The sequence below is a fragment of the Pecten maximus genome, chromosome 3 (genome assembly GCF_902652985.1).
Source record: "Pecten maximus chromosome 3, xPecMax1.1, whole genome shotgun sequence".
NCBI lineage: Eukaryota > Metazoa > Mollusca > Bivalvia > Pectinida > Pectinidae > Pecten > Pecten maximus.
The window spans coordinates 34,498,759-34,513,255 of record NC_047017.1 but is presented as its reverse complement, the minus strand read 5'-3'; the positions used below and the strand labels follow the sequence as shown (position 1 = coordinate 34,513,255).

The 14,497-nt window shown below is 35.8% G+C and overlaps 1 protein-coding gene across 1 annotated transcript in view; it reads left to right on the top strand.

Annotated features, from left to right (window-relative positions):
• LOC117323981 (5'-3' exoribonuclease 2-like) overlaps positions 1–14,497 on the top strand; it is a 45,240-nt gene that overhangs the window by 2,106 nt on the left and 28,637 nt on the right. The window contains exons 2-20 of the mRNA XM_033879555.1: positions 1,523–1,650; positions 2,214–2,325; positions 2,879–2,940; positions 4,194–4,305; positions 4,508–4,670; positions 6,097–6,147; positions 6,357–6,374; positions 6,680–6,769; positions 7,088–7,137; positions 7,975–8,100; positions 8,510–8,589; positions 9,687–9,744; positions 10,645–10,702; positions 11,025–11,074; positions 11,746–11,793; positions 12,275–12,418; positions 12,755–12,831; positions 13,434–13,518; positions 13,931–13,981. Of these exons, the coding sequence (XP_033735446.1) occupies positions 1,523–1,650; positions 2,214–2,325; positions 2,879–2,940; positions 4,194–4,305; positions 4,508–4,670; positions 6,097–6,147; positions 6,357–6,374; positions 6,680–6,769; positions 7,088–7,137; positions 7,975–8,100; positions 8,510–8,589; positions 9,687–9,744; positions 10,645–10,702; positions 11,025–11,074; positions 11,746–11,793; positions 12,275–12,418; positions 12,755–12,831; positions 13,434–13,518; positions 13,931–13,981 (1,563 nt within the window). The remainder of the gene's footprint in view (positions 1–1,522; positions 1,651–2,213; positions 2,326–2,878; positions 2,941–4,193; positions 4,306–4,507; positions 4,671–6,096; positions 6,148–6,356; positions 6,375–6,679; positions 6,770–7,087; positions 7,138–7,974; positions 8,101–8,509; positions 8,590–9,686; positions 9,745–10,644; positions 10,703–11,024; positions 11,075–11,745; positions 11,794–12,274; positions 12,419–12,754; positions 12,832–13,433; positions 13,519–13,930; positions 13,982–14,497) is intronic.

Here is a 14,497-nt window from a genome sequence, read left to right as displayed (position 1 = left end):
GCTCTGAAAAAAATAGGGTAGGTAGGTAGGTTTTTTTACGAAACGAACAGACTCTTATATTAGTAAACTTCAATGCCAGCACGGCAGATGCCATTTTATATTATCTAAATTAAAGCTTCTAGATGAAAAGGATTTCCCGGAAGAAGTGTATAAACAGAAACACGGAATGGTCAAGAAAATCGGGAATTTCAAATTATTTTTTCGGAAAAAATGGAAAAAAACCCCAAAAGGGTCAGCTGGTACAGAGTCGGTCGGGAAAGCGGAAACATAACATTTTTTTTCTTGGCCTTACTGTCTTTCGAGTATCCATGTGCTCTTATTTGCCATTAAACCTAAGCAACATCATTTTTAAGGTAGAAAAAACTTCAAACTTTAATTAGATATAAATTTCACATCATTGAACTTCAAATGAGCGAATGAAGGGATGGAGTCAATAGTAATAACATAACCCCCCCCCCCCCCCCCCCCCCGGGCCTGAGGGATGGGGCAATTGGGAGTAATTTGACTATATTGCTATGAACAACTTTCGAGATTCTCACTCCCTAACCATACATAGTGTTGCTGGCCATCAAAAGATAAACACATTCATGCTGTAAAAATAGGCTTAGGGTCTTTCCCAACCCCTGAAGACTTAGTTCTTTTGTTATATATTTGAAACTGTTGAGATCCCTACCCCATAGCCATATATAGCATTACTGGGCATCAAAAGATAAACAAATATAAAAAAAAAATTAGGCCCTTGGGTCTTTCCCCACCCCGAAAGACTTAGTTCCTGTTCCTTTGTTTTATCTTTGAAACGTTTGCTCAAATCAACTAGATGAGCGATGCAGGCCCTCTGGGTCTCTTTGTTATTTTTGCACTTGTATGATGTTTCATGGCTAAATGAATGAGACATGGAGGAACATTTTCAAAAAGTTAAGTTTAAACTGATTTTGGCTATTTTTAGTAACAAAGCTATACCTCAATTGGTGTATAATAGTATAGGCATGTTTGCAAATTAGACATCAAGTCAGTGGTTTTACTCCACCTAGTAATCAGGTAATGCTCCATAATGGAGCTTTTCTAGATGGGTTCATCTGTTTGTTTGGTACTATTGTAAAAGTGGAGTAGCTCAGGATAGCAGGAATTTCCCTTTAGCCGGATGGTAGGACATTTGCCTTGAAAGTGAGAGGTAGCTTGTTCGAGCTCAAATTGGGTAGGGTATTTTTCATTACTCCTTCCTATTCCAGATCTGGTGCCATTGGCCACTCCAAGTGAAAGCTCTATAGGAAATTAAGGGGGCTTCCTTGGAGCTATAGAACCTGCTTTGTGATTGTCTTTTGGGGCTAACACTTTGTGGAGGAAGGAGTAGTGAAAAAGTAGGGAGTATAGGTCACCTTACTAGCTGTAAGTGGGAGTTAAAATTTCTCTTTAGCCTAGTGGTGGGATGTTTGCCTTGTGAGTGAGAGGTTTCTAGTTCAACCCCCATTCTTGTGTGTTTAGAGTTTTACAGTGAGGTTTATATTTCCATTTTGGATTACAGGCAAAAGAAGTTGATGGACAAAAGGTACCAGTCGATACCAGTCAGCCAAATCCAAATGACTATGAATTTGACAATTTATACCTTGATATGAATGGGATCATCCATCCATGCTGTCACCCTGAAGACAAGTAAGTAAACTTTTCTTTCTTTTTTTAAATCTTGCTAAAATCATGCAATAACATTTTAAAACTTTTAACATTGAAAATAGTATATCACTTGAAGTATTTCCAAAATTGTTTCAATTCATTAAAAAATCAGAGCACAAAATGTGTATTTGAGCATTATTAGGGGCCCAGGTGTCATGTGTAATCCTGGTCTTGCTTTTATTCTAGATACAGGTAAATTACCAAATGATTAGATAAGGTTCACATGTTTTAGTTTTCTGAATTTTTAATGTCAGGATGCCTTTGGCACCTGCCGTTTTAGTCTGCCAGGTTTCGATTCCCCTATTGGACGTGAAAAGGTATGGGGTCATCTCCACGACCACATATGTTTTCCCTGATAGTCTGGTTTCCTCCCACAGCAAGACCATTCGCATGCTTCTATCCGGGACAACAAGCATGATTAATATAAGTTGATATGATTTTTTGCACTATTGTAAAATAAATAAAGTTGACTTTAATTTTTGCAATGTTTTAGCAATCTAATCTGAAAAATTGATGACTTTAATTTGTATGTTTTTCATTTGTAGGCCTGCTCCTAAGAATGAAGACGAGATGATGGTTTTAATCTTTGAGTTTATAGACAGAATCTTTTCAATCGTGCGACCAAGAAAAGTGTTGTACATGGCCATTGATGGTGTGGTAAATATTCTTACAATATATTATCAGTTGTATTGTAGTTTGTTCAAATTGAATCAAAGGTTCTCCTGTAAATCAAAAACACAGAAATTCATTAGATAAGCTTCAGTGTTTTTCATCAGTTAAGGCCTTAAAAATTAACACATATGTTTCCACTAATATGTCAGAAAAACAGAGTAGATCAGTTGGCAAATATTTTTTTTATATATATAGTTTTTACTAGGGTTTTGACTTTAATATTCTTACCTTGAAAATGACTGAAAAACTTCTGGGTAAAGACAAAAAGGGTTGGTAGGATTTGCAGAAAAATGGATATTTTTTTAGGCCTAAGATAGAATGGTAACCATAGGTTCAAACTCATGGAGCCCAGATTAACAGTTTCTGGCTTACTGCAGGGTCCAGTGTAATAGATTGAGGGTTACATTAACCCCCCACCCCCCAATTTTTTTTTTTACTTATGGTGTCCATACTATATTTTGTTGATAACAGTAAAATCCTGATACCTAGAACTGATAGTACCAGATCACACTCAAAATATTGTATTTAATACTTCCAGGCACCACGAGCTAAAATGAACCAGCAAAGGTCAAGGCGATTCAGGGCCTCTAAGGAAACGGTGTAAGTACAAACAGCAATTTATAAATAAATACTAGATCTTGTCTGTGTTGTTCCAGTTAGAATGTTAAAGAGACAGAGCATTGGCCCCAAGATAGGGCATAAATGCTTTATGGGTCAGTTTTCAAGTGATTTGTTAATATGATTGCTAATTATGTTATGTTGGTTACAGACAGGTTATCATAACATGGCTAATGATGTTGTGTTGGTTACAGACAGGTTATCATATCATGGTTAATGATGTTATGTTGGTTACAGACAGGTTATCATAACATGGCTAATGATGTTATGTTGGTTACAGACAGGTTATCATAACATGGCTAATGATGTTATGTTGGTTACAGACAGGTTATCATAACATGGCTAATGATGTTGTGTTGGTTACAGACAGGTTATCATATCATGGCTAATGATGTTATGTTGGTTACAGACAGGTTATCATAACATGGCTAATGATGTTGTGTTGGTTACAGACAGGTTATCATATCATGGTTAATGATGTTATGTTGGTTACAGACAGGTTATCATAACATGGCTAATGATGTTATGTTGGTTACAGACAGGTTATCATAGCATGGCTTATGATGTTGTGTTGGTTACAGACAGGTTATCATAACACGCTAATGATGTTGTGTTGGTTACAGACAGGTTATCATAGCATGGCTAATGATGTTATGTTGGTTACAGACAGGTTATCATATCATGGCTAATGATGTTATGTTGGTTACAGACAGGTTATCATAACATGGCTAATGATGTTGTGTTGGTTACAGACAGGTTATCATAACATGGCTAATGATGTTGTAGTTGGTTACAGACAGGTTATCATAACATGGCTAATGATGTTGTGTTGGTTACAGACAGGTTATCATAACATGGCTAATGATGTTATAGTTGGTTACAGACAGGTTATCATAACATGGCTAATGATGTTGTGTTGGTTACAGACAGGTTATCATAACATGGATAATGATGTTATGTTGGTTACAGACAGGTTATCATAACATGGCTAATGATGTTGTGTTGGTTACAGACAGGTTATCATAACATGGTTAATGATGTTATAGTTGGTTACAGACAGGTTATCATAACATGGCTAATGATGTTATAGTTGGTTACAGACAGGTTATCATAACATGGTTAATATGTTATAGTTGGTTACAGACAGGTTATCATAACATGGTTAATATGCTATAGTTGGTTACAGATAGCTATAGGTTTTCCTAATATAGCTAATGTTGTTATGTTGGTTACAGAGAGAAGAAGGAGGAGATGGCTGAAATGCGGGCCCAGCTTGAAGCCAAAGGCTGCAGTTTACCGCCTCCCAAACCCCCGGGGGAGCATTTTGACAGTAACTGTATCACACCGGTAGGTAGTTAAGTCCACAAACTTCTCACAGCATTGATTTATATTAATCAGTTATAATGACTGGAGAAATATGGTTAAATAAGGACATCTAAATCAAATAGAAAGAGGGAGTATTATGTTCTTAAGTGATTAGAGCCATCAAATCTTTGTATTATTTGGTATGCTATAAAGGGTAAAACAACATTTCTGTTTGAAACATTAGGGCACACCATTCATGTTCAAACTGGCCGAGTGTCTGATCTACTACATCTATGACAGACTGAACACTGATCCTGGATGGCAAAATATCAAGATAATCTTGTCCGACGCCAACAGTCCAGGGGAGGGCGAGCACAAAATCATGGACTACATCCGAAAACAGAGAGGTAATGAATGCACAAATATTGCCTATTATCACATAAAGAGAAAAATTAGGGAATGGACATTGTTAAAAAGTCATGTTATCCTTGTCAAAGTCAGTTCAAACAGTTTTTGTAGATTTTATTAGGTCACCTGAGGCCATGCGTTATGCGTCGTTCGTCTTGCATTCGTAAACAATTGACATTTTCGACTTCTTATTATATGGTCCCCACCCTTCAGGAACCTGAGGGGCGGGGCTAAAAATGTCAAATTGACTAAAACTTCAAAAATCTTCTTCTCTACTCTCAGATAAGGCTGAAATCAAACATTCTTCATAGATGGAAGGGTCTTAAGGTGCTTTACCAAAATTGTGAATTTTATGACCCTGGGGTCTCACGATTGCCCCTGGGGAGGGGGTAAACGTTACTATAGTTTAATAGGGAAATCACATTTTTGACTATGATTTGTTGGATTTGTATTGGAATTCATTCTAATTTGGTTAACATTATCAACATGGGATGACAGCTTTATGGTATGCACATGTTGGCCCTTCGATCCTGACCCCCAGGGACTGATCAGTGGGGCCAAAAAGGGTTGATTAGATTAACAGACTGAAATATTTTAAATCTCGGGTAACTGTTAAGTCCCATGGGCCTCTTGTTTGCTTTTTAAAGTAAAACAATTCCATCTATAAAATTCTTAAAAATATTGGGGTAACATTATCTTGGACATACATTATATACCGAATATCTGGTTTCATTCTGATGATAGAGTCAGCTTTATACAGTTTACTATTGAATGGTATGGACTGTACAAAATATTTGGGACTAAATAAAAGTATAATGATAGATAAATACCTCGTTCATTGAGATGCACGAGGAAGGTGTTATTTTTATGACAAATGTATTAAATTTGCACCAAAAAAGTGTGATATCTTTTTCTTGCATAAGTGGGTCCCTGGTGGGAACTTAAGTTTTGCGTTGTGTCTGTCCGTTCTTCCTTCTATTCTTCCATCCTTCCACACTTCATCTTGTCTTGGCTCTATCTCATTCACTACTTATCATAGGACCTTCATACTTGGGGCATGGGTTAACCTTGGGGAATGATGTGTCATGTACCAAAAGTAGGTCACTCTGACTTACATTTTGACCTATATCTTAGAAAAAAAAATTCCAGGCTCTATCTCATACACTACTCGTCACTGGAACTTCATACTTGAAGCATGGGTTCACCTTGGTGATGCAAATCTGTCATGTTTCAAAGTAGGTCACTGACCTATATTATGACCTTTGATCTACATCAGAAAAAACTTGTCTAAGCTCAATATTCTACACTTTTAACTGGAGCTTTATTTTTTGTTTTATTTTGGAATAATAACAAAGATGTCATTAGTGTTTAATGTTCATTAACTCAAGATCACGAAATAAAACTGGTTTTCTGTTTGTTTTGCAGCCCAGCCAGACCATGATCCCAACACCAAGCACTGCCTGTGTGGCGCTGACGGTTTGTTATTTATCCTATATGGGAAACTACCATTTTTCTGAAAACAGAAATGATTTTTAGCTCGCCTAACTTTTGAAACAATTGAAAGTCATGGGTGAAATAACTTACTAATAACATGGTACATTTTTGTATGATGATCTGGTGACAGTGGTCCAGGATGAATAAGTAATTATTTCCTTGTTTGTATAAATATGTTATTTCTGTTTCAGCTGACTTAATCATGTTGGGTAAGTAGTTTGTGTATAGATGACTACTAGTTAAATTAATGTACAATGTACCGGGGTAATCATGAGTAATAAAATCTGATACAGAACTTAAATACAAATTATGTTAATGTTTATCATTGAAAAAGTTTTAAGTGAAAAAGTAAATTAAGTTTCCAAATGATTTTTTTTACTCAGAGAGAGTATAATGTTCAGAATTAAGTGAAAGCTTAGAGGTTGATAGTCAGAAAAATAATATGTTCAAGACTAATGATAGATGGTTGGTACTGTTGGATTGCTGAGATATCCTACTGTGTTTCTATTATCAGGTTTAGCCACACATGAACCTCACTTCACCATCATCAGAGAGGAATTCAAACCCAATCAGCCCAGACCATGTGAGCTCTGTGGTCAGATTGGTGAGTACAAAATAAAACTTTTCTTTGTAAAAGACTTACCTATAAAATCCCTTTATAGGTTAAAAACCTGTGTAAACTAAACCATTTAGATTCTACTATATATTCTATAGAAGATGTAATGCGTGCAGATTTAATTGTGGTCTACAGTCCAGACAGGGTTCATTAGAGTGTCACTGAGAGTTCTGTTTAGTACAAATTTATTTCAATTTAATAGTTCAGACAGGTTTCACTATAGTGTCACTGACATTTCTGTTCGGTATTTCAGATTAATTCAGTGTGTAAAAGTAGATTTAATTAAAATATAACATTGTTTTACAGGTCATGAAATGAAAGAATGTGCAGGTTTACCTAAAGAAAAAACTGAAAAAGTAAGTAACATAAGCTTGGGAATAATTTGAAGGTTTCTGATGTTTTATAGGCCTTTAAGATATCATATATAGGCCAATTAATATAAAAATTCCTGCCATAGTGAAAATGGGGAGAATAGCCCACCCATTCTCTGGTTCGCACTTCAGCGTATGTTTTCAACTATTCAATACCGTCATGTAGAAAGGAAACACCCATATATCAGGGTTAGCTTTTCCCCCGTTTTCACCACTGCAGGAGTTATGATGTTAGTCGACCCATATCAGACTTTAAAAAGGCCGAATAAACATATAAAAAAACGTTTGGATTACTCCTACACTGCCTCTGATACCAAGTTTGAGAAATTTCAAGGGTCATCTCGCACAAAAACCTCACACCAAAAATACTTGTCATTTAATGAATAACCCTCATGCTGATATTGATTTGAGTAGTTGTATTTATGAATAATTTATATTACGTCAATAAGGATGTATCTTTATGAGATTTTCTTCCTGAGTTTGCCCATAAGCTGAGTACATGAACAGGTAGCTATATACAAATGAGAGTCACGCGTGATTGACACGGACATGTGTAGTCAAGATCCTTGGATTAACAATTCTGACTGAAAGACACACCTATAGTTCCAAATTCACTTAGACTGTAATAAATTCCCTGTAATCTGCACATGATTGTGGAAATATCAGACAATCCTGACTCATTAGGGTCACATCCCTCTACCCTGGGGTTCAGCTGTGGTCAATAGTTCCATGCTATCAAAACAAAATACTATGCTCATAATTCTAACCAAGTTTGAATCATTTCCAATGGAAAAGAAACTAACCTGTATGATCTGTTGACAGGGAGATGAGGTGAAGCCCTTTGTTGGAGAAGAGCAGCAGTACATCTTTGTGAGACTGAATATATTACGTGAATACCTAGAGCGTGAACTTGTCATGGAAAACCTCTCATTTCCCTACGATTTTGAGGTATGGTTACTTACCTTCATGTCAATGTTAAATCAAATGAAAAATTTTTTGGGGAAAAAAATAAATAAAAAAAATGATTCTGTATTTCTTAGTTTTAGAATTTTATATAAAAATGAAATTTTCTCCTTCATAAAAAAATTGTGCCTATAGGTAATATACATCTTAAAAAAGAACAACAACCTTGCACATTTTTGAAATGTTCATTTAACTGATGAAACAGTAGGTGTAAAATTTAAGGGGCACTTTAAATTTTGTTATAAGGAATAGAAAACAAATTTCAAAGAACGGCATGATTTTTTTTCCAATGGATGCTTACAAATCTGTTAACAAATTATCAATTTACATGTGTAGGACAAAGAGGAAGTAAAATTCTGTATAATACCTTTAATGCTATCGGTTTGTATTACAGAGGGCATTAGATGATTGGGTTCTCATGTGTTTCTTCGTCGGTAATGACTTCTTACCTCACCTGCCATCACTAGAAATCAGGTATGTTAGTTTGTCAGTAATGACTTCTTACCTCACCTGCCATCATTAGAAATCAAGTATGTTAGTTTGTCAGTAATGACTTCTTACCTCACCTGCCATCACTAGAAATCAGGTATGTTAGTTTGTCAGTAACGATGTCTTACCTCACCTGTCGTCACTAGAAATCAGGTATGTTAGTTTGTCAGTAATGACTTCTTACCTCACCTGTCATCACTAGAAATCAGGTATGTTAGTTTGTCAGTAACGATGTCTTACCTCACCCGCCATCAATAGAAATCAAGTATGTTAGTTTGTCAGTAATGACTTCTTACCTCACCTGCCATCACTAGAAATCAGGTATGTTAGTTTGTCAGTAATGACTTCTTACCTCACCTGTCACCACTAGAAATCAGGTATGTTAGTTTGTCAGTAACGATGTCTTACCTCACCTGTCGTCACTAGAAATCAGGTATGTTAGTTTGTCAGTAATGACTTCTTACCTCACCTGCCATCACTAGAAATCAGGTATGTTAGTTTGTCTGTAATGACTTCTTACCTCACCTGCCATCACTAGAAATCAGGTATGTTACTTCAATAGTGAAAGTTTTCACAGGGGATGATTCTCTCTCTGTATATAAGAGGATATGAGGAGCTCTGTCATTAGGTCTAACAGCAGTAGGCTTTAGTTTGAAGGAGGTGTCAGTATTTCACCACATGTTGTATAATTCTTGAACATCCTTAAAGCCATTAAAGTTAAGTGTGTTATTGACTGTCTGAATAGTCAGATGAATGTAAGATGTCATAATTATTGACAAATTATCTATTTGTGTGTTTGTGGCAGTGCATTCCCTAGCTCTAGGTATTATATGATATTATATTCAATCCTGACAATTTTTTTTCTGATCTAAATGTTCATTACTGGGACAAAAGTCGCAGAATGACATGTACTTTGTATTGTGTAAATATGTTCCTGCAATATTTGCTAAATAATATACAACCACAGTGATTGTTCATAATCCTAAATGACTGACAGTTTTAATAACAACTTTTCACCATCCATATTCCACATATTATCCGGGGTTTCTTATACAAAGAATTATACAGTATTCTTATTATAGGGAAGGAGCAATTGACCGACTTCAACGTCTGTACAAAGATTGTGTGAGAAAGACCGGGGTAAGTTCTGGGACTGGCTGTAGATAATTAAATGTACAGATGCTAATGTTTTGGAACCATAACAGCAAATATTACCATTATAGAGTTGATGAACATAAACCATAGATAATTTATAATAAAGTTGATGATATTGTTGAGGAATTGATTAGGTAGTTTTATGGCTTTGAAGATGCTACAGTGCCGATAGCATATACACTGATTAATTAACTTAGTACAGTCACAGTATGATTGCAGCATGATCCCTACATAATTTGCCTAATTGAAATGTGCTGCAATTTGATGTGCTGCAGCTAGTGTAAATATAAAGAGTGATATATTAGACTTCATGCTGCAGCCATACTTCAATGATGCTGCAATGCTAGGCTGAATTCATACTGTATTCATGCTGCAAATTCATAAGGGAAACGTCCCAAAAATACAAAAAATATCACCTGCAGTAATGAAATATATATTATCTTATTGACACCAACAAATAAACAATTTAATAAAAGTGTTCTCAAAATGGTCACTTATTAGACAGAAAGTCACATACCAAATATAGAAGTGGTGTTAGATAGAATTTCTTCAGGATTCAATAAATTATGTGTTCAGTTTGCATTCAAAAGATAAAAAGAGAAGCTCAAACTTCTGAAAGTTAGGTAATAGCATAACATATGTAAGTTGGGGTGTTATATAGAAATATACAACAGCCTAATCCTGTTTTCAATCGATCATAATTCCTCTTTTTGTCAACATTGTAGCACCTTTAGGATTATATTTTCATTTACACGAATAACAATGATAAGATTGCTCATCTAATACATTGATAAAAAGATGAATGGCCAGTCATTTAATGTTTAAGAACTCAATTTTATCAAATATCTGAATTTCAATACCAAATGCTTTTTGCTTTATTATCAGGGTTACCTAACAGAGAATGGAGTATTGGACCTCAGCCGGGTACAGTTAGTGTTGTCAGGTAGGTATCATTACATCTGTATTGGTTTGGCTAGAAGTCAATTGGAAACATTTCAGTCAAATTGAAATCAGACCTAACACTGAGAATTACGAGTTCAAGCATAAATGTTAGGTTGATTTTTGGATTAATCTTCAGTCTCTAGGGACATTATTTCATCCAAAGATTTTTCATAGGTCTGTACCAAAGTGTTGTATACTACCCAATAATTCTTACCAGTGAGTGATGTTATACTGTATTACTGAGTTACTACTTATCACAATAACAGGGCTGGATTGATATCTATAGCAATGTTGATCAGTATGTATAAACATTATGTTTTCAGAATTGGGTGAAGTAGAAGATGAAATATTCAAAAGCAGAAGAAGCAAAGAGGTATTGTACTTGTTTTTGATTTTATTGTATTGAATCCGTCCAGAGACCTAAATGACTTCAGTTCGTGGTGCGCATCAGGGTCTGCATACTTCCACTATATAGTTACGTAAATAGAAAGTAGAATATCTGACTCTGATCTGTGACTATATAAAGTCTTCTGACACTCATCTTCTGATTTTTGGCATAGTTCAGGAGTGTAAAAATTTTTGTTTTCCGTGTTTCTTTCATGAGGTTGGAAAAGTAGGTCACCGCTGTTATTCTTCGGCCTTCGTTGCTGTTTATCTGTAAAACAATCATTGTTTATCAAGTTAGGAAGTAAACATACGCACCACAAACATTTAACCGAGTGATGAGTGGCTTTAATGTCACACTGACGTCATTCTGGTTATTAATTCTTTTAGGAGTACATGTATAAAGTAAATGTTCTGGTAATTTCTTTACTGTTGTTCTACATCTTGTTTTGTCTTTGTGAATGTAATATGCATTAATACTGGGTTTTTAGTTTATTGAATGTTATCAAAGAAATCAGGAAACCATCTTATTTTGTCATTATACGTGTAGAGTTTCTAGCCTCGTCATTTAAAACTACATTTATTCACCTAGAATCGTAAATTCATGGACCTTGTAATGTGAAAATATTTTCATTACCTAATAATTATTTCATTTTACAGATGTACTTCAAACAACGAGACAGAGAAAATAAGTTGAGAGCTAAAAGAGTAAGTGATCTCCAGTGTAATCTGTTAAAAAGAACGTAGTGTGGTTCAGCTTTATCATTGGTATGTTACAGATTCTACCTTCTATACGTCAGAAATAACTGGATATTCCTTAGTAACCGTGACTATGTTGTAGAGACAAACACATCTCCTGTTGTTTATGTAGGACGATTTATATGGTTAGCTCCACTAAGTTGTTGATATGGTGTTGAACAAGCCAGTGAAATCATTGTAAACTGATGTGCAACAAACAACTGATTTGTTGATATATGATGTCATATAAGAAAAATTGTGTACACAAGCTGTATATGACGGAGGTAAAGATTTAGTGTGGATGTGTATGCAAACATGAATTAGGTGAATTCAATTAGGCATTAATCAGAAACTTCACACTTGGTTTTATTGTCTGTGTTTGCTACTACACTAATGAATTAAATAGTACTTCAATAAAGTATAACCCTTTTATGTATATTTCAATATTCAGATGCATGAAGGACCCAAATGGATACCAGGTGGGGCCCTGACCCCTCAGCCTCTAGGTCACTCCCATTCATCGAGGGGCTCCCGAGGGCACAGCAGTCGGGACTCCGCAAATTCTGATGCAGCTCAGGCTCTCAAGGCCATGATGGTAACATACATGTACTCATTTTACTTGTACCGATGTAAAGCATATTCCTCCTGCATCTGGCTAAACATCATAATTTCTCATGACAAATGATATCAAGGGGAATGTATGTATATGATAATGTCCATACTTTATTAAGTATGATGGAGTAAATGCTTGGAAATAAAGTCGCCTAATTGCATGTACATTTTATGTGATTATGATTATTTGATATCAAATGGATTATGATATTTCCATGTATTACTTGAATAGAGGTGTAAAAAACTGACCTAACCTTACTTAACAAAATGTTAAAAAAAATTCAGAACAACAACATCTAAAGAAATTTTACATTCATAGAGAAATCCAGATAAGGCCACTGATGATAAGGCAGGGAAGGAGGATGAGGAAGAACCGGAACCTCAAGATGATGTCAAGTAGGTTGTCATGATAATATATTGTAGGTTGTCATGGTGATATCTTGTAGGTTGCCATGGTGATATCTTGTAGGTTGCCATGGGGATATTTCGTTGGTTGCCAAGGTGATACCTTGTTGGTTGCCAAGGTGATATCTAAGTTTGTCATTGTGATATTTGTGATATCTAGTAGAGTGTCATTATGGATATACAGTAAAACCCTGCTGTCTCATGCTTGTGTTCGGGTAAATGGGGTATAATCCAGTAATGGAAGCTTGTCAATGAGTAAGTGGGGTACTACTTTACAAGAAATGTGATATACCAAGGTAGTGGTAGTGAATCGGTAGATCAAACCAAATGTTGTCCATAGAAATGTCAGTTTAAATGATCAGTTAAACTTTACCTGTGGTCACGATCGTCATATTCTAAATGATCTTGTCTTAATATGTCACCCCAATCTACATCATAATTACAATGATACCCACCAGTTATAAATCAGGATATTGTGTATGTAAAGACATAAACACGTATTTGATACTTAAGAGAGACTGTACTGTATCAGTCACAGATCAGATTACTGGATATTGTTTCAAGTAAGGGACCATAAACATCATCATTTTCAGGTTGTGGGAAGCTGGCTGGAAGGATAGATATTACAGAAACAAGTTCAATGTAGGAACTGATGACATAGAGTTCCGACATAATGTTGTAAGTAGCTTTATCACATGTGCTGGCAGTGTTTAAATCAGGTTCTCATGATTGGCTCACCTGGTCCAGAGAACAAGTCAGGTTATGTCATGACACAGTACCCATCTTCTAAGTTAAGTGGTTTTGACCATATTTGGTCATAGGGAGCATTAAAAATGGTGCAGCACAAAATTTTATTCCTGCTTATTTGTACCAAGAACAAAATTTCGAGGTTTGACAACACAGCATGAGGAGTAGACAGATGTTGTCTAGCCCTGGCAATTTGTAACGGGAGCTAGCTTCCTTAACATAATGACAAATATTCCATCTGAAATGTCAAGGAATGAAAATCAGAATCTTCATTTAAAATCTACTTTGTTTATCTTAGAAAATTCTTAGAAAATTCATTGTGTGTTTATAATTTCGTTGACAGGCAAATCATTATGTGCGAGGGCTCTGCTGGGTTTTAAGATACTACTATCAGGTTTGTGAATTTTTATATTACTTTGATTAGAGTTAAAGGATTTAAGGTTGAGATATCTCATAATTATGGAACAAGTAGCTTCTCCTGGATCAAAGTGATCAGGGGAGTCTTACTATAGAAGTACCTGGAGAAATGTGGCTGGTCATGTGACCCCATACCTCTTATATCCAATGAGGAATCATACCCTAGTGCTGTTGTGTACAGGAGAGCCTACCATCCAGAGTTTATTAGCTCACCTGGTCCGAAGGACCAAGATGAGCTTATGCCATACCGTAGCGTCCGTCGTCCGTCCGTCGTCCGTCCGTCAACAATTGACTTCTTCTTCATAACTACTCATCAGAATTTGACCAAATTTGGTCAGAAGCATCCCTATGGGGTGGGGACTCAAAATTGTACAAATGGTGGGGCTGACCCCCCAGGGGTCTGAGGGGCGGGGCCAAAAGGGGTCAATTTGGCTCTGTTAATATAAACGACTTCTTCTCTGAAACCAAGCAAAGGATATTGCTACTATTTGCC